The sequence below is a fragment of the Danio rerio genome, chromosome 17 (assembly GCF_052040795.2).
Source record: "Danio rerio strain M-AB ecotype USA chromosome 17, GRCz13ab, whole genome shotgun sequence".
Lineage (NCBI taxonomy): Eukaryota > Metazoa > Chordata > Actinopteri > Cypriniformes > Danionidae > Danio > Danio rerio.
In genome coordinates, this window is record NC_141037.1 from 48,068,706 (window position 1) to 48,095,224 (window position 26,519).

The 26,519-nt window shown below is 36.6% G+C and overlaps 1 protein-coding gene across 2 annotated transcripts in view; it reads right to left on the minus strand.

Moving 5' to 3' along the window:
- Nucleotides 1-718: 718 nt before the first annotated feature.
- The window catches only part of itpk1b (inositol-tetrakisphosphate 1-kinase b), a 106,212-nt gene continuing 80,411 nt past the window's right edge, over nucleotides 719-26,519 (minus strand). For both annotated transcript variants that reach the window (XM_087290993.1, XM_087290994.1), the window contains exons 6-11: nucleotides 22,048-22,146; nucleotides 20,687-20,727; nucleotides 16,034-16,199; nucleotides 12,540-12,607; nucleotides 9,372-9,534; nucleotides 719-5,104 (exon numbers count right to left, since the gene is read on the minus strand). In XM_087290993.1, the coding sequence (XP_087147119.1) occupies nucleotides 4,800-5,104; nucleotides 9,372-9,534; nucleotides 12,540-12,607; nucleotides 16,034-16,199; nucleotides 20,687-20,727; nucleotides 22,048-22,146 (842 nt within the window). In that variant the 3' untranslated portion in view covers nucleotides 719-4,799. The remainder of the gene's footprint in view (nucleotides 5,105-9,371; nucleotides 9,535-12,539; nucleotides 12,608-16,033; nucleotides 16,200-20,686; nucleotides 20,728-22,047; nucleotides 22,147-26,519) is intronic.

Consider the following 26,519-nt stretch of genomic DNA (forward strand, 5'->3'; position numbering starts at 1 on the left):
TTTATGGTTCATTTCCGGCCGCTGGGGTTCTGGAAAAGAAGTAAAATAACGGCTGTAAAAATGACAAAAATTTACTGCAAAATAGCGCACTTTAAATTTGCTTAAATTTAAATTTCTGTAATTCAATATCTGTTCTTTTACGGTTAATGTCTGTAATTAATTAATGTCTGCAGTTATTTTATGTTTTTTTTTTTTTGTTTTGTTCCGGCACTCCAGCATCAAACGAACATCTGTTAGTTTAAAATCCATTAGCAAATAATGCAATTTTGCTTAAAGATTACAAAACTAGGGCAGCACAGTGGCTTAGAGGTTAGTACTGTCAACTTATATAAAGACGGTCACCAGTTCGAGTCCCAGCTGGGTAACTTGGCATTTCAGTGTGGAGTTTGCATGTTCTCCTTGTGTCGTGTGGGTTTGCTCTGGGTGCTTCAGTTTCCCCCACAGTCTAAAGACATGCAGTAAACAAAACTGGCCCTATGAGTGTGAATGTATGGGTGTTTCCCAGTATTGGTTTGCAGCTGGAAAGGTATCCGCTGCGTAAAACATATACAGTTCATTCCGCTGTGGTGAATCCCTGATTAATTAAATAAGAGACTCAGTCGAAGAATAACGAATGAATGAATTACAAAACTACATTTTGTTTGTAGTTTTCAGTTGATTATCTTACACAGATTAGTTGTTCACAATAACAATGTGCGCCAGTAAAATAAACAGTAAATTTGATTTCACATGGACTTTATTCAGTTTTAGGCAACAGGAATACTCACTTTTTAAAGTAAAATCAACTAATTGCTTTATAAGTAAAGGGATTACTCAGCTTTTTTGAAATAAAGTTAACAAATTACAGTTCATAAAAGCAAATACTCTGTATTCATTAGTGATTTCAAACATGTTAGCAGTCATTTCATTTATACCTTGAAAGGTTTACGAACACAATTGAAGAAATCGACGTCCATTTTCCTTTAAACCCAGGAATGGTAAGCAAGAATCACAAACTTCTTTGCAAAAAAGATGTGTGCTTGTAAATCTGAACAAGAAATACTCCCAACATATACATTTACATCCATCATTTTCATATATTTCAAGGTCTTGTACTAATCTGTAGCATCAATTTCAAAAGTGGATCATATACAAAAAGGGACCATTTTGCTTAAAAAAAGAACATAAAAATCTCTCTCTCTCACACACACACACACACAAACAAGGAATGTCAAATATTCTCTAGCAACCTTCCAACCAAACTCAACACTGACAAATCACAGAATTTAGTAGAATAATAGAATTTCAGCCTCTTTTCATATAGTCGACTTTCATAAAACTACCAAAACATTACAAAGTTCACCTGGAACTTCATTATTCAATTGGTTCCCCCCAGCGCTGCACGCTTCATATTACACCTCGTGATATGATGGTTTGAAATGCACATGAAAATAAAAAGACAAAAAGCATCAGGTGTAATAATGTTGACAGAAGGATGGTGAAAATCTGCTGGAGCATCAAGAAAAGATTACGGAGATTACGGAGTGTCACAAGATCCAACACAGTGGCACAAGGCTTACAAGAGCTGCCGTCAGAGCCTTGGTTTCGGCCTACGGAGCTGGTTTGTAGACGCTGCACAAAGATATACACTGTGGATCATCACAATATAAGATTGCCACTAAATACAGAGCACAAGACATTTTAGGTGTCCTACAGTTGTTAGATTATAGGGTGTGTTGTGTTCAGTGTCGTGAAAAAAACAATAATGTCCGCTAGTCTTTTCCAAAGGAAAACCGCAAAACCTTTTTGTAGCTTCAAAACAGTTCACGCAAAAATGAAAATGATCCTATTATTGACTCATTGTCAAGACATCCTAGGTGTATATGCCTTTTTTCTTTCAGACGAACACAATAAGTCTTGTATTAAAGGTCCAGTGACGTGCTTTGAAATGTGCATTTTTACGTAACTTCAACTGAAACAATAGGAGAGGGCAGGCATCCGCTTGTTAAGTGGTGAAGTGTTGGTGACGTATGTAATACTGTTTCCGGGTCTAAGCCGCCACTCATTTGAGTTGAGAAATGATTTGTTTATGATCACTTTTAATTCATATCAAACATTAAAGTTAATTTATATAAAGGCATAGTGTACACAACAATCCCTGGGCTTGCTGCATCACAAATACCATAATTTTAACAATTTATAAAAAAATGAATCACTTTCTGGCCATCGGATATTAGGCATGGACATATATATTGCGATCGTGATTATTGAAAGTATTAAATCGATTTGTAAACGTTTATAATTACCACATCATGAGTCTCCCCATACATTTTAATAGAGCGCTTGGACCCGGAAGCTGCTTCGCCACTAGACACTAGAGAGTGTTTGATTGGTCAAGACTTGATAAGAAACTGAAGTATGCTGACATAAAAATTTTTTTTAATTCTAACGCTTCTTAATGCAAATTTTATGACTGTTTTGGAGCACACTAGCTTATAAATATCTTTAAAACTAACATCTAAAAATCTTTTAGAATTTTCACTTCACAAGACCTTTCCCAAACACACGACATCACAATGTTAATATTATGTTAGATTTAGGTCACCAGCGTCTAAGGACAATGTTATTCTGACGTCCAACTTGAAATGACGATGATATCTGGTTAAAATTAGGTTGTGTTGAAAAATGATCAAAATCCAACGTCGAGCCAACATCTTAAACAATTGTCATATTGACGTCAAATACTGACATTTATTCATCAAGTATGGCAACCAAAATCCAACGTCTGATGTCCACACAACGTCAAGCTGTAACACAGGCCCGGATTAAGAATTCAGAGGCCCCTGGGCACAATGTCTTGCTGGCCCCCCTACCTGGTCGCACCCCTATTATTAAATTAAAAAATTATGATAACATAATATTTTTTAAATAAAATTAATCTATAATGTATTGCCCACATTTTTAAAGTAAATGATATACAGGACATATATTTCTAGTCTACAGAGATTTAACTAATTTTTAAAGCATTTACTTAGTACTAAATGTACTAATACAACTAGTGAAAATTAATGGATTTTATTATGCTTGTTCAAGTTCACTGAAAGTACAAAAAATATATATTTAAGGGCATTTTTAATGTATAACTTCTACACATGTATATAATTTTGATTTAACACCTCACCAATCCAGTTCTATGAATCTTCTATAATACACTTATTAATGATTCCTACTTGTCTTCCTAGTGAAAATTAGTTTATCAGACGCTGGATTCGAACCAGGTTCATGATCACGTCAAAACAAGTTGCCATGCGCTTTACGAGCTACACCACTCGCGCTGCTGTGTGTCGCGCTTTTTAGTTATGTTGTCTCTGTCAATAAAACGGTGATGGGCGGGAATCACTCAACTAGCTTATTTCAACGAGTTTCGCTATTTGCATTTAGCCTATAGACACTCCAAAATCGGCATTCCCCCCTCGCAGAGGCCTCAAGTGCGCACGGGCCCCTGGGCCTGTGCCCATAATGTCCATTGGTTAATCCGGCCCTGCTGTGACATCATTAGACGTTGATATTTTGTTGTTTTTTTAGGTTGCGTTGACATCAGCCTAACGTTGGGTCCTAATTTCAACCCGATTTTAATTTCCAAACAAAATGCAATATAACTTGATGTTGTGGTACAACGGCAATCTGACATCCTGTTGACGTCTTGTGCCTGCTAGATCACTACTTTATAATAAAAGCGAATGGTGCCCAAGATTTTTAAGCTGCAAAAAGTGCATCCAACCACCGTAATAGTAATCCATACAACTCCATTGGATTAACAATTGCTTACTGAAGCAAAGTGAAGGCTTTCTGAAAGGAAAATATTGCAATCTAAAACTTTATATACTATTAGGCTACCTCCGTACATGCATTTTTGAGAATTAATGGATACTTTTTTTGGATGGGTGTACATTTTGGAGCGTCAGCAAATGGAGAACCATTCACTGCCATTACAAAGATAGGAATAACCAGGATAATAAACAAATAATACAATTCCGTGTGTGTTTGCATGAAATAAGAACAAAAAATACATTTAGGATGGCTTGAGAGTGAGTAAATTGTGGAATACTTTTCTTTTTTGGGTGAATTATTCCTTTAAAAAGCCAATATGCACACTGTGTTCACTTAAAGAGATAGTTCACCCAAAAATAAAGCTCTACTCACATTTACTCACCCTTGACTTGTCCCAAACCTCTGAGAGTTTCTTTCTCCTGAATACATAAGGAGATATTTTGAAGAATGTTGGAAACCGGCAACCATTGACATCATTAATATGAAAAACAAATACTATGGAAGTCCAGGGTTACTGGTTTCCAACATATTTTGAAATATCTTCTTTTGTGTTCAACAGAAATAAAATAACTTATAAAGGTTTTGAACAAGTCAAGGGAGAGTAAATGACGGTAGATTTTTCTATTTTTAGGTGAGCAATCCCTTTACCTACTATCTATTAATTTTGATGCACGATTCAAATTAAAATCAACTCAAATTATTTAAAAACATAAAAAAGAGCTACTAATCACTGTTGATTTCCTCAAGGTTCACATTACAGTACTGAGTTGTTAGACAAAAGAGTAATGAAATAAAATAAAACATATACAAAGGCAGAGGAGATCAAATCCAATGCCCGTTATCAACATCAAGATTATTCCCAATATAGTTTATTTCTGATTACAGATATATTATCAGTATAACAGTTATTATTGTTACTGTATATTATTCACTTTGTCTTCACAATTTGTTCAGGGAAGGGCGGCGGGGAGACAGTATGGAGACGGCAGTCATTGTGACGAGGCTTTAGTGGCTATCGTGGACACGCAGTGCTGTTGGAAGTTGGGGGACATGGCCGTATTGCAGCCCAGTCTCTGACGCGGAGCTTTCAGACCCCCGTCGCCCTCTACGATCCAGGGGCTGCTGTCTGACTCCTTACCCAGCAAGCTGCAGCACTCCTGGGACGGGGAACAGTTGCGCTCTCCAGCCCCTAAAGAGGGCATCTGGCCTGGAGGAGAAGGTGCGGAGGGGTCTTGGAGGACACTGATGATGTGATTCAGGAGGTCATTGAAGAACTCGGGAACACCCTCGTAGCCTGAAGAGAGATGAAAAACTAGGATATTATCTGTGGTTGAGAAGACGTGTAATGGTCAGTGTCATCTTTATTTAATGTAAAATACAATTCTCTGGGTACGTTTAATTGAACGTTTCAGATGACAAAAAAATCCACTTGAGGGTGCTGTCTACATTTGAGCAAATCTAAATTGCATTACTAGGTTACATTTTGTTGTATGTTTCAGATAAACTTCCTTCTTGTACATGTCCACGAGAAGGTGGGGCTTGTTGTACAGATCAGCTAGCGAGCCTTTTCTAAACCAAACAAATGGTGTTTTAAACGCAAACGTAAGAGAAATAGGCACTGTGACCACTTAGTTTTACCTTGATTTTACTTTGCTTCCACCTCTTTCATGTTTCACCTGACTCAAACCAGAGCACTCTGCTTTACAAGTACAACACACTACAAAGTGAGCTACAGAGTAAACTGACTATGCAAGAAAAGTTATTTAAATGGCGATAGACAGGTGAGGAAAACTAATTTGATTATTAATTATAAAGCCGTTTTGTGGTGTTTATTTGGTGTTAAAAAATAACCTATTATTTGACAAACCTATAACTCAGAGCAACTTAAGAGCAATCCAGTGACCCCTTTAAGGTTTAAGTTACAGTATATACTTTTTCTAGTTTTGATTGTACTGTATGTTTTGTGACTAAGAAATGTTTTGTCTCTTTTCTCCTTTATTGTGTCCTTTGTATGTCTGCAGTACTAGTCAATTTTTGTGCTTTTGTTCTTTCTTGTTCAGTGTCATACATGTGTATATATATATATATATATATATATATATATATATATATATATATATATATATATATATATATATATATACACACACAACAGCTCTGTCTGGTTCTCGAATCTGATTGGCTGATAGCTGTGCGATATTCTGCAAATAACAGCACTCGTCTTGCCTCTTCACCCTTGAGTATTACTCTGCCCACATAGAGTGACAGCAGATGAATAAACTCACTACAGCTTGACGAATAATGCAGCTGTTGGACAACATTATGCACTTTTGAGGCTTTTTAGTTGAGAATGTAGTTGTTTAGATTGCAACGATAAAGTTTATTAATAAGGATATTAAATATTTAATAACTAATAATCCTATATTCTTCAATAATATGTCCCTGTAAATATAATTAGTGTTTCATAAGCTGCTGGCATCACACTGCCCCATAGTGTTCATTTTACCAAGAAACTGCAGTCAAACATACTGTATGTTAAATGTTTTTCAGTTTCATAAAAAGTTAAAGAATTTGTGATCTACATTTTAAAAAAATTGTAATTTACTTGGTACAAAAGTTTTTTTTAAATTCTGCTTACTAAGCTAGCAGAACAGTAATTTAAACTTCAACTACAACAACAAAACTTTACTTTTTGGAAAACACAGTGATCAAAATTAGAGAACAGACATGATTGTAGCACACAATGCATTTTTCTGAAGGTTCCAGCAGTGAAAATGAGTGTAGACACTCTTGCTTTGACTGAATGCAGAACCACACCACAGGACATCGCTAGTTTCACCATGACACTTCTCTTCCACGTTTACTGACTTCTTAACACACTTTGGCTTCATCTTCATTAACTTTTTTAATTTCAGTCCTGATTGATACCGAAATTCCAGTATCATGAGAACACTAACTATAACACTAATCAAAAGCAGGCTAACCAAACTTGTCATAGAACAAAAATTACAATGTAATCACTATTCCTTATTGGTTAACTTGCAGCAAAAGAATAAGAATGCAGAAAGGAATGCAGCGCTGTCTTGGCTGCTTAACCGCTCAATCCTTCCCTTAGAAAATATAAGCAGGTAAGTGTGCAACTAAATCTAAAAGCCTAAAAAAAACAGTTATTAAAATCGACATCTTGCAGAGTATCTACCTCAGGTCGACTTTCATAGTATTTGTTTCCTCCTTTAGATGTCAATGACTGCTGCTTGTTAACATTCTACAAAATACTCTACCTAAGTATTAAAAAATAATAACTTGACTTAGCTGATCATTTGCAAAAGTGGCAGAAGGTAGATTTTTCTAATAAATCATTTGTTGAACTGCATCCCAATCATCACAAATACTGCACAAGACCTACTAACACCTGCATGGAAACAGGATTCTCAAAGAAATCAGTCAAGTTTGATGAAGGATAAAAAGTGGAGTTACATTCAGTATGTGGGCCCGCAAGAGTTCTGCAGTGTGGATGGTAACATCAACAGCCTGAAGTATCAAGATATTTGTGCTGCCCATTAGCAGAATAGCGCTCCTTCTCATACTTCAGCTTCCACATCAAAATTCCTGAAAGCAAAGAAGGTCAGGGTGCTCCAGGATTGGCTAGCCCAGTCACCAGACATGAACATTATTGAGCATGTCTGGGATAAGATGAAGGAGGAGGCATTGAAGATGAATCCAAAGAATCTTGATGAACTCTGGGAGTCCTGCAAGAATGCTTTCTTTGCCATTCCAGATGACTTTATTGAAAAGTTGTTTGAATCATTAAAAGAGATGTATGAACGCAGTCCTCCAAGCACATGGGAGTCGTACACAATATTCTTTTTCCACTGCACCAGGACTTTATATTATATACAGTACATTATTTATGTTATGTAACAAGACTTTTGTCTAAGCAAAGTCAGACCTTATTGTCCTAATTTAATCATTAAAAATAAAGGCAAGATCATTTTTTATTTTGGTAAAATAAGCGTAATCTAGAGGCCTCTGCCTTTCATATAGGCCACTTCTGATACCAAATGATCAACTAGAAGTCAAGTTATTATTTATTGTTCCTAAAACTTGGATAGGCAACCAGACTTAGGTAGTGTATAGTTGTTGTTTTTTTGTTTTTTTAATGAAGTGTGCTTCACACAGAGGGGCGAAGCAGGCACAGTAGGTAGTGCTGTTGCCTCACAGCAAGAAGGTCGCTGGTTCGATCCTCTGGTCAGTTAGCGTTTCTGTGTGGAGTTTGCATGTTCTCCCTGCCTTCGTGTGAGTTTCCTCCGGGTGCTACGGTTTCCCCCACAGTCCAAAGACATGTGGTACAGGTGAATTGGGTAGGCTAAATTGTCTGTAGTTTATCAGTGTGTGTGAATGAGTGTGGATGTTTCCCAGAGATGAGTTGCGGCACCTAATTCTCTTAGCACAAAAAGTTCCTTTATAATATAAGCACTGTATAATAAGCACTTCTTGTGTGTATTGCCTCTTCTTGTTGAATCGCTGAATGCTTCCTCAGCTGTAAGGCGCTTTGTACGAAATCATCTGCTAAATGTTAATGTAATTAAATTTTTTTAATAATAATAGCAAAAAAAGAACGCCATTACCATAATTTAAGTCAAGACGTTAGACGATCTAGGGAGTCTCGATTCTGAGCATCTACAGTGATGCAAGCACCAGTAACACTAGCCAGAGATTTCGCATCTATGTTTGCAATAGGATCATTTTAATCCGCCAGACTCCAGGAAGGCTTCAGTCTAATGATCTAGAAGGCGAATGTCTAAAGAAAGCCAGACTCATTACATCACTGATGACAGTGAGAACAGACACTCATGGCCAGTTTTCTGTCAATTATTCAGTCCTGCATCGGTATCGGTTTAAAACATCAGCTTCGTAATTATTTCGAAAGAGCTACATGAAGTACTGACTGTACAGAATATCAATCCACTGCACTGTGTGGCCCAATCACACACAAACTAGAGGTAAGAAATAATGGATTTGACCAGTTATCTAGACTGGTCCTTTTCAATTAATCAACCAATAGTTTTGTACCTTTGATTATTAGATATCTCTCTTGATTTTTGATTTATTCCTTGTAGTTGATGTTGTTATTACGGTTGTTGTTTGTTCATTTTTAATAACTTTCATGTTTATGACAGATTTATGACAAGTTTTGTTGACTTGCTAATGTTAAGTTGTCATGATATGATATGTTAGGATGTATTTGTCAAAGACATCTCAAACAATGTCATCTTTGCATTTAAAAAGATATAACTAAGCAAATTATACCTAAAATAGTTTCCATAAGCATGCATTACATCTCATTCATATTCATCATGTTCTAAGTCATAATTATAATGGTTTCATGACAGTCTTATGAACACCCCCTTCAAGTAATGCATTACTAAACAGATTGTTTTTAATAGATTGTTATATTCTGACAGATTTTAAACCATTCTATAATTTTTTAGAGTTTTGCGTGTGTGTGTGTGTGTGTGTGTGTTGAGCCAAATGTTTGCTCATGTATAACACATACATACCAGGGAATGCATTGATGTCAATGACTGCATGTTGGCCTGTCTGGTTGTTAATGATGACATCGATGCCGAAGAGCGAAACCCCAAGAGATTCCCGCAGAGACTTGCACAGTTCCCTGATGACATCATCGTTTGGTGGCTGGGAAACACCTTCTACATTATCTCTCTGTCAAAATACAAACCAAAGAGGAGTCAGCGAAGGGTTCTGCCTTAAAGGGAAAGTTCACCCAAAAATGAAAATTATGTCATCATTTATGCACCCTTCACTAGTTATAAACCAGTTTAAGGATGTTTTTTTTCTGTCGAACACAAAGGATGATATTTTGAAGAATGTTGTAACCTGTAACCTTTGGCTTTTCCAACTAATAATGTTAAAGGTTACAGGTTTCCACCATTCTTCAAAATATCTTCCTTTGTGTTCAACAGAACAAAATAAAACTAAAACTAGTTTAGACCATAAAGTACTAATGGAATTGCTGCAATGTTCACAAACCAGTTGATTAAGAGCAGTTGGTGGTTTTTAAGATTATTCCAATTGAGTGAGTACAAGATCAATAAACTTGTCAAGTGAACATTCATCTTTTTTTCTTCAGGCATATAGTAATCATTAAGCAAACAAATCATCAATACAAAGCACTTAAAAAGAAAAATTAGTAAAGAAAAATGTACTTTATCATTAAAGTAAAAAATACCATCTTTACGCACACTATATACACTCACCAGCCACTATATTAGGTACACCTTACTAGTACTGGGTTGGACCCCTTTCGCCTTCAGACCTGTCTTACTAATTTGTGGTATAGAATCAAAGATACTGAAAAAAATTCCTCAGAGATTTTGATCCATATTGACATGATAGCATCAAGTAGTTGCTGCAGATTTGTCGGCTGCACATTCATGATGAGAATCTCCTGTTCCACCATCCTAAAGGTGCTCTGTTGGATTAAGATATGGTGACTGTGGATGGCATTTGAGTACAGTTAACTCATTGACATGTTCAAAAACCCAGTCTGTGATGATATGTGCTTTTTGGCGCATTATCTAGCTGAAGTGGCCATCAGAAGATGGGTACACTGTGGTCATAAAGAAATGGACATGGTTAGCAACAAAACAGAAAATATCCCCCACACCATTACACCATCACCACCAGCCTGAACCATTGATACAAGGCAGGATGAATCCATGCTTTCATGTTGTTGATGCCAAATTCTGACCCTACCATCCGAATGTCGCAGCAGAAATAAAAGCCCCTTTCACACATACAGACCTTTCCCGAAAATTGCCGGCAATTTTCTGGAAAGGTTGTATGTGTGAACAGGTCCTTTTTGAAAATACCGGTAAATTCGTTCTGGCTATTTTCCGGAAAGAGAAGTTGTAACATTACCGGCAATTTGCCGGAATGCTGCGCTGTGTGAATGCAGATGGAATATTGCCGTAATAAGCGCGTACACGTCTAGAACGTGCTGACGTGACACATCTGCTTTAGCCAATCAGAATAGTCAGACGCATTTACGTCCGCGCAGTTTATGAGAATAAAAGCCTTTGAATATTTTTTCAGACACATTTAGCTGCTAGAAGTTAGTCAGATAACGTTTATATGTTCTTCTTAATGCCAACTGTGCAAATAATCATCGATGAGATGCTTATGATAAGGCGTTGTTTGTTTACCTTCAAGCTTTGCACGTGTGCCTGTGAAACAGCCTGTGAGCGCATGCACACGCACATATTATGAACATCTCGACATGCAAAAGTGATCCTCCATATGTTTTCATTGAAGTTGTTCACAATACTGATCATCCACAGAGTTTGTAATGTAGTCAAATGTTTACAAATACAAGCGCAGCCGTTTACAGCTCATTTGTGGTGAATGATGTCAGAATTTACCGGTATTTTGGAATGGATGTGTGAATGCTCCTTTCCGGAAAATTTCAGTAACGTCCTCACCTGTGTGAACAGCGCTTTTTTGAATATACCGGTAAAGTCGTTCCGGAAATTTTCCAGATATTTACCGGTATCACTGTGTGAAAGGGGCTAAAGACTCAATAGACCAGACAACGTTTTTTCAATCTTCTATTGTCCAATTTTTTTGAGCCTGTGCGAACTGTTTCAAAACTTAGTTTCCTGTTCTGGAGTAACACCCGGCGTGGTCTTCTGCTGTTGTAGCCCATCTACCTCAAGGTTGGACGTGTTGTGTGCTCAGAGATGCTGTTGATGTTTTAACGAGTGGTTATTTGAGTTACTGTTGCCTTTCTATCAGCGCGAACCAGTCTGGTCATTCTCCTTTAGCCTCTGGCATCAACAAGGCATTTGCACCCACAAAACTGCTGCTCTCTGGATATTTTCTCTTTTTTAGTACCATTCTCTGTAAACCCTAGAGATGGTTGTATGTGAAAATCCCAGTAGATCCACAGTTTCTAAAATACTCAGACCAGCCCGCCTGGCACCAACAACCATGCCATGTTCAAAGTCACCTAAATCACCTTTCTTCCCCATTCTGATGCTGGGTTTGAACTTCAGCAGATCGACTTGATCATGTCTACTTGTCTAAATGCATTAAGTTGTTGCCATGTGATTGGCTGATAAATTTTTTTTGTTAGTGACAGTTGAACAGGTGTACCTAATAAAGTGGCCAGTGAGTGTATATGTGTTTATAATCCAAAAATACAGCAATTGGGGTTGTATTTATAAACTGTTGACTAATGTAATAATGTAAAGTTAATGCTTAACAAATTACAAACTATTTGCTAATGCTTGATAAATGATTTGTGATGCTCAGTTATTATAAAGTGTTTACATGATTTCTTGAGATTATTTAAATAATTATTACAAGTATTATGAAAGCTTCGAAACAGTATATGTTTTAAAGGGATAGTTCATCCAATTGACCAAACCTTTGAGTTTCTTTCTTCTGTTGAACACAAAGGAAGATATACGGGAGAATATTGCAAAATAAAACCATTTACTTCCATACTGTTCCTACTATCAATGTAAAAGGCTGCTGTTTTCAACATTCTTCAGGATATCTTGTTTTGTGTTCAAGAGAGGTAAGAAATTCATAAAAGTTCAGCATCAGTTAAGTTTGAAATGATTAAATGTACATTTTAGGTGAACTATCCCTCTTAAACCTTGGGCACAGTATGTGTGTGGTAGACTACAGAGAAGTGCGCTTACAGATGTGAGGTCAGAGGATGACTCTGGCTTGGACACGTTGTGACTATTGAAGAAAATCGCTTTTCTGTCTGTAAAAACATAAAAACAAATAAACGTTAGTTTAATTAACGTGCAAGTGAACTGACAGCCACTAGAGGGAGGCAGAGGACTATGCTTCAGTTTCAAGAGAAGTACGACAAAAAACAAACATCTCCTGCCAAAAAAACGTTTACATTTATAACCCACTCAAATTCATTACAAGAGACGACAATCCAACATTCCTTCTGAACACACTCCAAATATTAATAAAGCCCAATCATTAATCCTGCAAGATAATATCTGTTTGATGGTCTGTGTAGAGTCTAAATACGCCTGTTATACCAGTGAACCCAACAAACTGACTTTCACAACAGAAACGAGGCATTCAAATGTGATGTACTTAATAGCTTTAGAAAGCCATGTATGTTTTAAAATACATTTGGACATCAATAGTTAATTTTGAAATTCTGCTGCAGAATGATACTGTAATTGGCACAGCCCTAAATAGGCTGATGGAATCAAAATTCAGACGTACACCATAAAATATAAAACAGAAAAGGTCCAGACAGCTTATACAACTAGTGTTTATACTGCAATTTACATGATCAAATCAGTAAATTAATTATGGCCAATTTGTCAGAACAGATATCCAGGTCCCAAAATACAATGTGAAAACTTACTTTTTGTTTAAACTTTGTGTATGTGTATAGTTAATTAATTAAATCATTAATTTAATTAATTTCACAATTTCATGGAAAATATATAAATAGATGTAACGTATACACCAACACTTAAGGTTGGTACAATAAGGTTCTCAAATACATTCATTCAATAATTTTTTTTTTTCGGCTTAGTCCCCTTATTAATCCAGGGTCGCCACAGTGGAATGAACCGCCAACTTATCCAGCACGTTTTTACTCAGCGGATGCCCTTCCAGCCGCAACCCATTTCGGGGAAACATTCACACACACACTCATACACTACGGACAATTTAGCCTACCTAAATCACCTGTACCGCATGTCTTTGGACTGTGGGGGAAACCGGAGCACCCAGATGAAACCCACGCAAATGCAGGGAGAACATGCAAACTCCACACAGAAACGCCAACTGACCCAGCCGAGGCTCGAACCAGCGACATTCTTGCTGTGGGGCGACAGCTCTTTAATACATGTGTTAACGTATTTACTAATCCTTGTTAGCATTAATTAATAATACAGCTGTTCACTGTTGGTTCATGCTAGCTCAGGGCTATTAAAATTATTAACATATATAACTTTACAGTTTAATTAAGTCAGGCCCGTAGCCAGGATGGGTTTAGGTGGTTCGAAAAACACACCCCTTACTGACAAAGTTTCAGAATTTTGTGCCATACATGAGCTCATCTGTCTTATTGTGACTGCTATACCACCATAAATAGTGAAAATAATCTAACAATAAAGTTTTTAAGAGCAAGTAGAATCCTCACAGGTTTGGAGAAAACAGTTATTTTTCATGAGTCCAACATTCAGCTGTGCAAAACACAAAATGTGTGTGACGTCAGTGGCATCATCTTTCACTACTGTATCGTTTATAAATGGAGAAAATATTTTACAAATAACCTTTATTCTTAATCTTGGACCTTTTTCTTCAAACAAAAATGACCAATAAACAGGTGTGAAGCACCAAAAGCACAAGTATAAAATGAATTTAAATACAAATTAGGCTATTGGTGTAACCCATACATTCTGTTCTTTTTTACAAGAGAGGCTAGAAAAATCATGAAGCACAACATTATTATTATTATTATTATTATTATTATTATTAGTTGTAGTAGTAGTAGTATGTTTACATTTTATAGCATTCAAATAAGCAGATTCTGACTGAGGAAAGTTGTTTGTGTTGGCCAGTTTGTTATTTGCCTAATGAATAACAATAAGTCACAGGTTTTAATTTAAAACTTTAACAGGTTCTTATTTTTTTCTAATTATATATACTTATTAAAATAAAGTATTTCTTCATATTTTCTTCAACTGTAAATCTTTAGGAAATATTTTTGCTACATCAAAAAGCGTTTATGATGACCATCCAACAAGCTAATCTAGCAACAAAACACAAAAAAAATTGTGGTTAAAATGCCACTAAAACATAATATTTACATATCAAAATTAAATAGAAAATGAGGCATATAACTGCAAAAAGTTCCCCTTTTTCAAAAAAAAGAACCCCACCCCCTTTGACCAGGCTGGCTACAGGCCTGTAAATATTAGTTAAAGTTGAAAGTAAATGAAAATAACAAATGCTATACGAGTATTTTAGTCATGATAACAACTAATATAATCATATATTTTCTTTTCAGCTTAGTTCCTTTATTAATCAGGGGTCGTCACAGTGAAATGAACAGCCAACATATAATTAATAATAAAAAAAAAAACTCATTATAAAATCATATACAGTTGAAATCAGAATTATCAGCCCCCCTTTGAATTGTTGCTTTTTAAATATTTTCCAAATGATGTTTAGCAAGGAAATTTTCACAGTATGTCTGATAATATTTTTTCTTCTGGAAAAAGTCTTATTTGTTTTATTTCGGCTATAACGAATGCGTTTTTTTATTTTTTAAAAACCATTGTGAGGTCAAAATTATTAGCCTCTTTAAGCTATATTTCTTTAGCTCTACAGAACAAACCATCATTATACAATAACTTGCCTAATTACCTTAACTTGCCTAGTTAACCTAATTAACGGAGGTAAGCCTTTAAATGTCACTTAAAAGCTGTATAGAAGTGTCTCGAAAAATATCTAGTCAATTATTATGTGTTGTCATCATGGCACTAAATATTAAATATGACATTACAGATGCTCATCGACCAATAACATACTGTATAAAATTACTCATTGGCGTGAAAACCAGGATTGTTCAAAACACTAAAATCCCTTCATTTCCTTTAAAAACTTTAAGAAACCCAACGTTGTTCATCGAATTCTTAGAAATCCTTAACCTGATCTTGTCTTCAGAAACACTGTGCCGACCAGTTTTTTTAACTTCTCTATAGGCTTCTTTGATTTGAATAGTGCTGGAAGGCAAGACGTGATGTTGTTCGTGTGTATTTACATGTCTGTGTGTATACTCATGCGCTGTGCAGTTCAGCATGAGTTCAACCCCACAACTATCCTCCACGATTTGCATTAAACTAACAGGTTGCTCTGCTAGTAGCTGTAACTGGTTTGCATGGACTAAAGTACACTGACATATGCAAACAGGTCTGCTCTCTTAAAGCCAGACTCCAGTTGCCGACTGAACTGGCACAAAATATAAATCCACTGATTCAAGTCGGTTTCGCAAAGGCGTCTGGTGTTATACAGTGGGAATGCTGTAACGTAAATCATGCTTAAACAAACTGAACGGTCCAGCCACGGTGAAACGAACCATATCACAGCAGTGACCTTTCATGGAAATAACGTTTCGAAAGAGTTGAAGTGTGAGTTGAAGGTTTACCAGACGGTCCAGATGGGAAGTTCTTGAGTGATGGTCTTTCCACCACAGTATACGACTCGCCCACCACAAACACCTTATACAGCACGGCATTGTGGTTTATAAAACTCTGAATGACACACGGGGGCTTCACGTCCTTTAGGTCCTCAGCGCTGAATATTATAGCCATCTGCACAAATAAAAAAATATGGGAAATGACAAAGCTTTACATTTACGATTGTTGTGGTGAATAGACTGACAAAATTAGCCACTTATCAGGATTTGACACTAAAGTGTTAAGTTGGGTTCACAACAAATAGAAGGAGAATATGTCAATCACGTCAGCTGCTGTAATTAATAGCACTTTGAAGTTATTATGAAATCAAAATTAACCGTATTGATTTTGTTAGCTCACATTGCTAGTTTTGTGGTCTGTGCATGTCATTTAAAAAAATGTTTGCCCTTCTAATCTTTAATTGAATTCTGAAAATCCACTTGCTTGTTTTTTTATTTTTTTTATTTTTTTACTTAAATCGCAGATTACGTATATATCTTAACATTTAGGCGGGACAAACATACCTAATCACGCAGCTCCAACTGTCAGTTTTGACAGCAAACAGTAATGGTAAGGAGAAGGTGTCTGTAAGGTTGTAAAAACTCTCCCCTAACCCTTATCCTGATTTTTCTGAATGAAATGCCTACTTTACTACATTCAATCAGCTCGCACAAGTCATGCTCAGTTTTCTCATTTAATATACTGTTAATCTAGGAACTGCATCACAATACGGGAAAAAAAAAGCGGCAACATCCCGCTCTCCCTCAAGAAGCCAATGTGGAAGTAACTGAAACTACAATTTATCGACTTGCCTTTGGGAGCTGGCTCCAAAAAGTCCAGGTGTTTACTGACTGCAATGCTAAATTGACTAACTTACAGCTGCTAAAAACATGTTTACAGCCTGGTACAAAAGATGGTTTTGGTTCATATAGTTCCGATTCAGTCATATATATATTACTGTTTATGACAATCGTTAGGGAGTAGAATTTTTTATAGCTTATCCGTTTCATTTTTATTAAAGGTGCAGTAGGTAATTGTCTTCAGAAACATTTTTTGTTGTGCTGCTTGAAAGTCTCTTCACAGTCCAATAGTAATGATTATAGTAAATGATCTAAATGTGTTTATATGTGTTTTTATATTCTGGGTAAAGCATTAAAAAGTTCATCCAATTAAATATTGTCGGACCGACATCTCCCATAATTCCGATAGGCAGCTCAGACTGTCTATTAGCAAATGTAGATTCGGACTTCTGCGCATCTGTTCACGCAGATCCGCCATTCGCGTGTGACCGTCTGCATAAGCGCCGGGCGGTCACTAGACAGAACAGGAGAAATCAAATTCTGAATTGAACTTTTTAAAACCTGAATCAATATTGGAGTTACTTTAGCACGCTGGAGGAAGGACGACACCATGGTTAAAGTATTACTGTTAGACAGGTAATGTTCTGTTTTAAAACTATTTTAGTCAGGCTAAGCTTATGTTAGATTGTGTTCTATTAAGAATGACTTATATACACAGACGTGCTGTTCAGCCACTGAAATCTCCCGGTGAAAGATCGATGTGATTATTTTCAGTTTCATAAGGCCCTTTTATAGCATCGATAATGTAGATTTATATTTAGTTTAAAAACAAAACATCAGTAAATAGCGCTATTCCGCCTAACCTGCTTTATTGAGCTGAAGTTGCTTTTATATTCACATTGGGTCATTTTTGAACAATGACAGCCTTACTGTACTGTTTACCATGCTACTCTGAATATTCGCTCTGAAATAGCATGTAAGTGTGGCTGAGTAATAAATGTAATTCCTGCAAGCCGCTGGCTAAACACTAACTAATTTGCGAATGACATGAACTAGTGGACTGTCTGTGTGCTGTTGATGCGATGCGTGCGCTGGCAATTTCAGGGAGTGTGGCGTTGAATCATAGTCCCTTCCCGCTGTCCAAATATAATATGCTAAGCGGTTAGCGTTTTGGCAGATCACCTACTGAACCTTTAAGATAAGTCTGCATAATTAAAGACTTGAGTGACAGCTAGGTCTCCCTGGTCACCGTCATGTCATTCCGGCTGATTAGCCGATGAAGTCTGAAATATACATCGTATTTTTGTTTTGTTTCATGTAGCTTTACAAAGTAAATTGCCTAAATTATTGGAATTATATCCCACAATTATTAGATGATATGGCATGCTGTGTGCACCTAATTGTTTTCACAAACCATTCAAGTGGTCTTCATTTCCCAGGTGAGTCAAATTATATACTTATATACCATCTCTACAAATGTTTTTGTTTTATTTAAAATAATTTATTTTTTAGAATTTTATTTCGACCTTGACTGCACTCCAGAATCTGCAAGATTAATTATATGTAGGCTTTAAAACATTCATCTGAAACGTCGTCATACAGTTTTATGTCTGGATTTCATAAACAGCCTTGCATATTTACTAACACAGACTATATTTCAAGTGTTTGGGGTAATTCATGTTTTTCTCCTGTTTTTCACCTGTCATAAGTACAATGCTTAGTGGCTCAATGTAATACAACAGTGTTTTTAAAAGACTAAACACTTTATTGATATAGTATGCAACCAAGCACATGTGGTAAAGTTACAAACGAGTCGCAGGTAATGAAGTATTAAGCGCTTCTCCCAAAGAAAAGCCTGTCTAAGCAAAATGTAGCTGTAGCTCGGCTCTCGCTCCACCTCTTTGCCCTTGTTTAATATCCCCCAGTCAGTGCGATGACCCGCAAACAAAATGGTCACGGTTGGCCACAAGTACTTGTAGCTTCATTTGCGCTCTTTAGATGATACATCCATAACTTTTACAGTCTATGGAAAAAAAAAATAAACAGTCACAGCTTCTGGTTCATGTGGACTTTCAGGCAAGGCATTTCATTTGCCTTCCATCTTTAAAATGCTTGGAGGTCAGCTCCTATCTCTTTAAAAGGAAAAACACCTAATTTTTCAACACTGTTTGCCAAGGTTATGATTAAATTTGATATTTCAAACCATCAATGAAATTTCACAACAATTCTGTTGCTAAACTTGTCAATCAAACTAAATAGATTGGGGTTGCCTTAGTTAATATGCACAAGAACCACCAAAGGGAATGAGATCTCGACCTTGATCTCTTTTATGACAGTAATCAAAATATATAACTAATATAAGAATGGATAACTTACAAGTTACACAATAACATCCTATAAATACCACCGTGTCGGATTGCGCTAGCCTTCTGAAGTAATTCCCAACTTATTCCTGATGGCAAATATTCTACCAAAATGCACAGGGGCTGCTTTGTTTACAAGTGTGTGGGCATGCAAGAGATTGCTGTGTTCAGATTTACATTTGAATGACAGAGGTACACTGCAAAAAATGCTTTTCTTACTTAGATTTTTTTGGGGTAAGCAAATTAATCTTATGTCAAAAGAAAAAAACAAGATTAGTTTGCTTACCCCATTATTTTGCTTGTTTTAAGGAAAAACTCACTTATTATTGGCATATTATTTCTCAGAACGAGACAATATGTTTTGCTTGTCTAGAAAATGCTTCTTGACATAAGATATTTTAGATATTTAGACTAGAAACAAGACAAAAAATCTAAGCAGGAAAAGCATTTTTTGCAGTGTAGACATTAATTTTAAAAAATGAGGTCAGTCTGGAAAGACTGCTCTTTGCTTTCAATTGTAGTTGTTTAATTTAAAAGTAGAGATTTCAAATATGATGTAGAGTGTCCATATTGACTTTTGCATTCTATAGTCTTCACTATAGTGGACTCGCAGGAAGTTTTAGGCCTTGCAAAACGTACAATTTTATACAATTTTTTCTTTTTCCCCATTTTTTTTTTACTTAAGCAGAAGATGCAATTGAGGTGATCGGTAAATGAAGAGCAGGCAATGAAGGGTGGGAGGGTGATCTGTAAATGAAGAGCAGGCAATGGGGAGTGGGAGGATGATCATTAAATGAAAAGCGAGAAATGAAATGGAGTGTGGAAGGTAAACAGTAGTGCTGCATTCACTGCATGACAGATAAAAGTGGTGCAAGGACTCGGTCTTAAAACACTGTCATTTTTGGACCTACAAAAAAAAAAATAAGACATCTTTTGAAACTGTAAAATAACCTCTTTCTGCCATCTTTGTGACCTTGAGAATGTCCAGAAAAAAATTCAACTCTATGTACATTTGCCTTACAGACGTTAAAAAGTATCAAAAGAAAGCAAATTGTTTAGTTTCAAATGATCCAATTTAAAGGGAAAACAAATACTTAATGTAATCCACAAGAAACACAGACACATCCACTACTGTGTGTCTCTGACTTGATCTCTTAAACCAAATACAAAGAAATCACTAGTTTATCAGTATATTATTCAAATGTTAATGCAGACTCTACATAGCTTTCCCACACATTCACATTCATTACTTTTGCTGGTGAGCTGTGACACGCTTTATGAGTGTTCATGGGAAATTAAAGGCTCTTTATATTGATTTAGGTAGTGTATTATTAAACATATGCTTGGTTAACTACTGGCTTAAAATGAGTGACTTGTACAGTAGTCAACCAGTAGTGTAGTGGAGGGCAGCTCAAGTTCATATCAGTGTTACATGGCGTCTTCAGAAAAATAGTCTTACCTCATGAGAGTTAGTTCCGTGAGCAACCCGTGTTTTGCAAACTGTGCAGGATAAGAAAAAAAGAAAAGCACTCTGAGACAGTGGATGAATGAGTCTGGTTAATAGTACAGTACAGCTGTTTAATACATTATTAATGCAGTAAAATCTCTGTGAACTTATTAGGGATTTAGTGAGGGGAATTAATCAAAATGGTGCCTCTGTTGTGAGTTACTGGAGTGCAGTCATTAGGTTATCTATAAATCGAAGCGTCATAAAACCACATTTCCTGTTATTTTAACAGAGGTGTTTATGCTGAACATAATAGCAGACACTGTCAGCATTTGTTTTTTTTTATTTTAGTTGTCTTAATTGTCATAACAATGATAAAATATATTTTTCAACAGGTTTTGAGAAATTGATGTGTTGCAATTTGTGGATCAAGTGGATCAATTCTCTCTGGGATTTATTCTGAGCTTAGTATTTAACAGCAGATGGTGTTCTAGGCTAGTTTTAACAGCAGATGTTGCTCCAGTCTAGTCTTTAACTGCAGATGGCACTCTAGGTTAATTTAATAATAGATGTTGCCTCAGTCTAGTTTTTAACAGCAGATGGTGCTCTAGGCTAGTTTTTAACAGCAGATGGCGCTCTAGTTTTTAACAGCAGATGGTTGCTCTAGGCTAGTTTTTAACAGCAGATGGCGCTCTAGTTTTTAACAGCAGATGGTTGCTCTAGGCTAGTTTTAACATCAGATGGTGTTCTAGGCTAGTTTTTATCAGCAGATGGCGCTCCAGTTTTTAACAGCAGATGGTTGCTCTAGGCTAGTTTTAACATCAGATGGTGTTCAAGGCTAGTTTTTAACAGCAGATGGCATTCTAGTTTTGAACAGCAGATGGTTGCTCTAGGCTAGTTTTTAACATCAGATGGTTGCTCCAGGCTAGTTTTAACAGCAGATGGTTTTCTAGGCTTGTCTTTAACAGCATATTGTGTTCTAGGCTAGTTTTTAACAGCAGATGGTGTTCTAGGCTTGTCTTTTACAGCATATTGTGCTCTAGGCTGGTTTTTAACAGCAGATGACGCTCTAGGCTAGTTTTTAACAACAGATGGTGCTCTAGTCTAGTTTTTAACAGCAGGTGGCGCTCTATGCTAGTTTTTAACAGCAGATGGCGCACTAGGCTAGTTTTAAACAGCAGACAGCACTCCATTCTAGTTTTTAACAGCAGACTGCGCCACAGTTTATATAGTAGTTTTGAACAACAAATGGCACTTTAGGTTAGTTTTTTAACCATACACTCATGAAGAAGAAGCTCATGTTTTATTGTTTGAGTTGGGCTTTTTAAACGACATCACTTCCTGTTTTAGAATTGAAAGATGTTAGGACTTACTGAAAGGGAATGTAAGGCCATGCTGCTCGATCTGCTTCAGTGTGTCTGGACCACACTCACTGTTCAGAACCATAAATGGAGGAGAACAGATCCGCACATCTGCACAGAGAAACAAACACAAGGAGAGACACATCAGCACTGCTAAACATGATATTGTAAATGATAAATTGATTTAGCAGTGGTGGACAGTCTGCCAGTCTGTTTTAATTAAGCAAAATGCAAAGAATTATCTAAAATTTTTTAATCCAATAACCTTAATGATATAATTTCTACTGTGAGGGGGCGATGATGAAAATAACAGGTGGAATATTTAAGAATACATTTATGATAAAATAAAAGATTAAATAAATAAAAAAAGAACAACTCATTTAAAACTCAATTTTTAAACATTTACTATATAATTATAATTATAAACATACACTCCTATATACTCACACACATACAGCTGAAGTCAGCATTTTTCTTTTACAAGTATTTCCCAAATTATGTTTAACAGAGCAAGGAAATTCTCACAATATTTCCTTTTTTCCTTCTTACACTACCCGGCCACTTTATTAGGTACACCTGCTTGTTAACACAAATTTCTAATCAGCCAATCACATGGCAGCAACTCAATGCATTTAGGCATGTAGACATGGTCAAGACTATCTGCTGCAGTTCAAACCAAGCATCAGAATGGGGAAGGTGATTTATGTGACTTTAAACGTGGCATAGTCATTGGTGTCAGACGGGTTAGTCTGAGTATTTCAGAAAATACTGATCTATTTTCTCCATTTTCTCATAGCTACTTCCAGCAGAATAACGCGCCACTCACAAAGCGCCAATCATCTCAGACTGGTTTCTTGAACATGAAAATGAGTTCACTGTACTCAAATGTCCTCCATTACCCTAACTTGCTTAATTAACCTGGTTAAGCTTTTAAATGTCACATTAAGCTGAATACTAGTGTCTTGAAAAATATCTAATAAAACATATTATGTACTGTCATCATGGCAAAGGTAAAAGAAATCATTAATTAGAAATGAGTTATTAAAACTATTATGTTTACAAATGTGTTGACAAAATCTTTCTGTAAAACAGAAATTGGGAAAAAAATATACAGGGCGCTAATAATTCAGCAGGGTTAATAATTCTGACTTCAACTGCATATATAACTGCACAACACAAAAAATAAATCTAAATCATTCAATCTCTAATCTGAAATGTCTTTATTTAGTATTACTTTAGTAGCCGGATGAGTTCACACATTCACAGAGATGATGTTATTTGGTTCGAGAGGTCTTCAACCATCATGTGCCCTCCGGGTTGCATTTACTTCCTTGTTTATATTAGCGAATGGAGAACACACTGAACACAAGGCACAGAGCGCTGAATCACTGCATAATGCAGAGGCCGGTCAACAGAAACACAGCAATCTGACCCGTGGGTTCAAGCCTTTGTTTGGAAATACTGTACTCGCACAGTCCTGAAGAGCAAACAGAACCATTGATGGAACAAAGGCATCAATAGCTGTGAATGAGGAGCTGTGTTTGCGAATTCCAACCGCAGGCACATTATCGAATAGGTATGAATCATCAAAACAGATGCAAACTGGGCTTAACTTAGGATTAGTAAGCAACTGCCTGGAGACATCAGTGTATTTTTACCTCACTAGTGTACATAAAGAGATAGATCGCACAAAAATGAATGTTTTGTTTGGTTACTTGCCCTCAAGTGCTTCGAAATGAGTTTTTTTCTTCTGCTTAACACAGAAGATGTTATTTTGCAGAAAGCTGTAAACCTATGACCATTGGCCTATGTGTTTTCCAGTGCTATTAGGGCTGGGTGATATAGGAAAAATATATTGTCAACATTTCCCGATATTTAATATACAGTGGGAATCGAAGGTTTGGGCACCCCAGGTAGAAATTTGTATTATAATGTGCACAAAGAAGCCAAGGAAAGATGGAAATATCTCCAAAAGGCATCAAATTACAGATTAGACATTCTTATAACATGTCAAAAAAGTTTCAAAATAACAGAAAACAAAAAAATGGCATCTGCAAAAGTTTGGGCACCATGCAAAGTTTATAGCATGTACTGCTCCTTTGGAAAGCTGAGAGCTGACAGTGTCATGAATTGTTCTCAATCATCATCTGGAAAGACCAGCTGATGTCAATCTCAAAGGTTTTAAATGCCCAGACTCATTTGACCCTTGCCCCAACAATCAGTACCATGGATTCTTCTAATCAGTTGTGTAAAAAATTTAAACTGAAAATAGTAGACGCTCACAAAGCAGGAGAAGGCTATAGGAAAATAGCAAAGTGTTTTCAGATGTAATTAAGAAATGGAAGTCATCGGGAACAGTGGAAGATCTGGGAAACCAAGAAAAATATCAGACAGAACAACTAGCACGATTGTGAGAAAAGCAAGTCAAAACCCAGTTTGACTGCACGATCCATCCAGAAAGATCTGGCAGACACTGGAACTGTGGTACACTATTTCACTTTAAAGAGATACTTGTACAAATATGGTCTTCATGGAAGAATCATCAGAAGAAAACCTCTTCTAGGTCCTCACCACAAAAAAATAAGCATTTGAACTTTGCAAATGAACATATAGACAAGCCTGATGCATTTTGGAAACAAGTTCTGTGGACCGATGAGGGTAAATTAGAACTTTTCGGCAGGAATGAGCAAAGGTACATTCAGAGAAGAAAGGGCACAGAATTTAATGAAAAGAACCTCTGTCCAACTGTTAAGCATGGGGGTGGATCAATCATGTTTTGGGGTTGTATTGCAGTCAAAGCACAGGGAACATTTCACAAGCAAAAAGAAAAATGGATTCAATAGAATTTCAGCTCATTTTGGATGGTAACTTGATGTCATCTGTGAAAAAGCTGAAGTTAAAGAGAGGATAGCTTCTACAAATGGATAATGATCCTAAACACACCTCAAAATTAAAACACACCTCACAGTGGATTGCATCAAGAGGCGTAAACTAAAGGTTTTACCATGGCCTTCCCAATCTCCTAATCTAAACACAATTGAAGACCTATGGATAGACCTTAAAGGCTGATTTATACTTCTGCGTAAAACGCCGGCGTATGCTACGGCGCTGACACATAGCCCTTCACCGTGGCCGTCACTGACGTGCACCTCTCAAAAAATGTAACTACACGTCGCAACGACGCTTAGCGTAAGCTCTGTGATTGGTCGGCTTGGTAGCGCTGACAAGTCTGGGCGGGACCGAGAGCCGCGCGAATGGCGCAAGCGATTGTTTACAAGTGTGGAGTATCGTGAAGGAGATCCGGATGGAAAGTTTTGTTTTGTGTTTGCCTCATGGTTAAAGTTGTTGCACGTCCGCCGGTTCCTGCCTCAAAATGAGCGAGTTTGAGCCACTTGTACATCCCGGAAGTGTTCAGGAAAAGCAAAAAAGCAGCGAAGAAACGACACAGAGAAAAATTTACACCTCACTGCCAACTAGCGTTTCGGAAGAGTTAATGCAGACCGACAGAGACAGCGCGCAGAAGTATTAATGCACAGCCACGCGCGTTGTATGCGCCGTTGGTTACGTCGGTCACCTGACGCAGAAGTATAAATCAGGCTTGAATAGAGCAGTGCGTGACTGAAAGCCCAGAAATTTAAAAGAACTGGAAGACTTTTGTAAGGAAGAATGGGTAAAGATATCTCAAACAAGAATTAAAAGGCCCTTGGCTGGCGATAAAAAGTGTTTACAAGCTGTGATATGTGCCAAGGGGGGCAGTGCATTATTAGATATAAACTCTGCAGGGTGCCCAGACTTTTTCTTTGTTTTCTGTTATTCTGAAAGTGTAAATGATAGAACTAAAATCTAACTTTTTTGACATATTATAAGAATGTCTAATCTGTAATTTGATGCCTTTTGGTGATTTTTCTATCTTTTCTTGGCTTCTTTATGTACATTAATACAAATTTTTACCTGGGGTGCCCAAACTTTCGATCCCCATTGCATATCTCAATATATACATAAAACAAAATTCTTAAACATTAAATTGAGTTTTTAGAAATATTAAACATATATAGGTCAATATTTTCTTTCAGGTGTATGTAGGGAATACTCACTTATTAAACGAACGTTTATGTGTAAAAGAGAAATAAGCAGACAAGATACTGTATGCGACTCAGCTCGTGTGTGAAAATTCCCCATTTATTTATTTAATTATAACCACCATGAACAACTACGCAAATCTAATGTAAAGGATCTAATGTATTTTGAGTGTAAAAAGAGTATTTTAAAAGTGTTTTGTGACCACTCCCAAATTACAGAGTGTGTGTTTCATTCGGGAACTAATTCAATATCTCCTCACCTGTCTTTTCAATTGTGTCATTTCTATTCTGCATTTTGGAAATGTGTCAAACAAGACCCTCCCTCACCTCATGTCTCTTTTGTGCACGTTAATGCTTAAGGGGGGTGTAATATTGGACACTCGGTGCATTCCTTTGGTGAAAGTA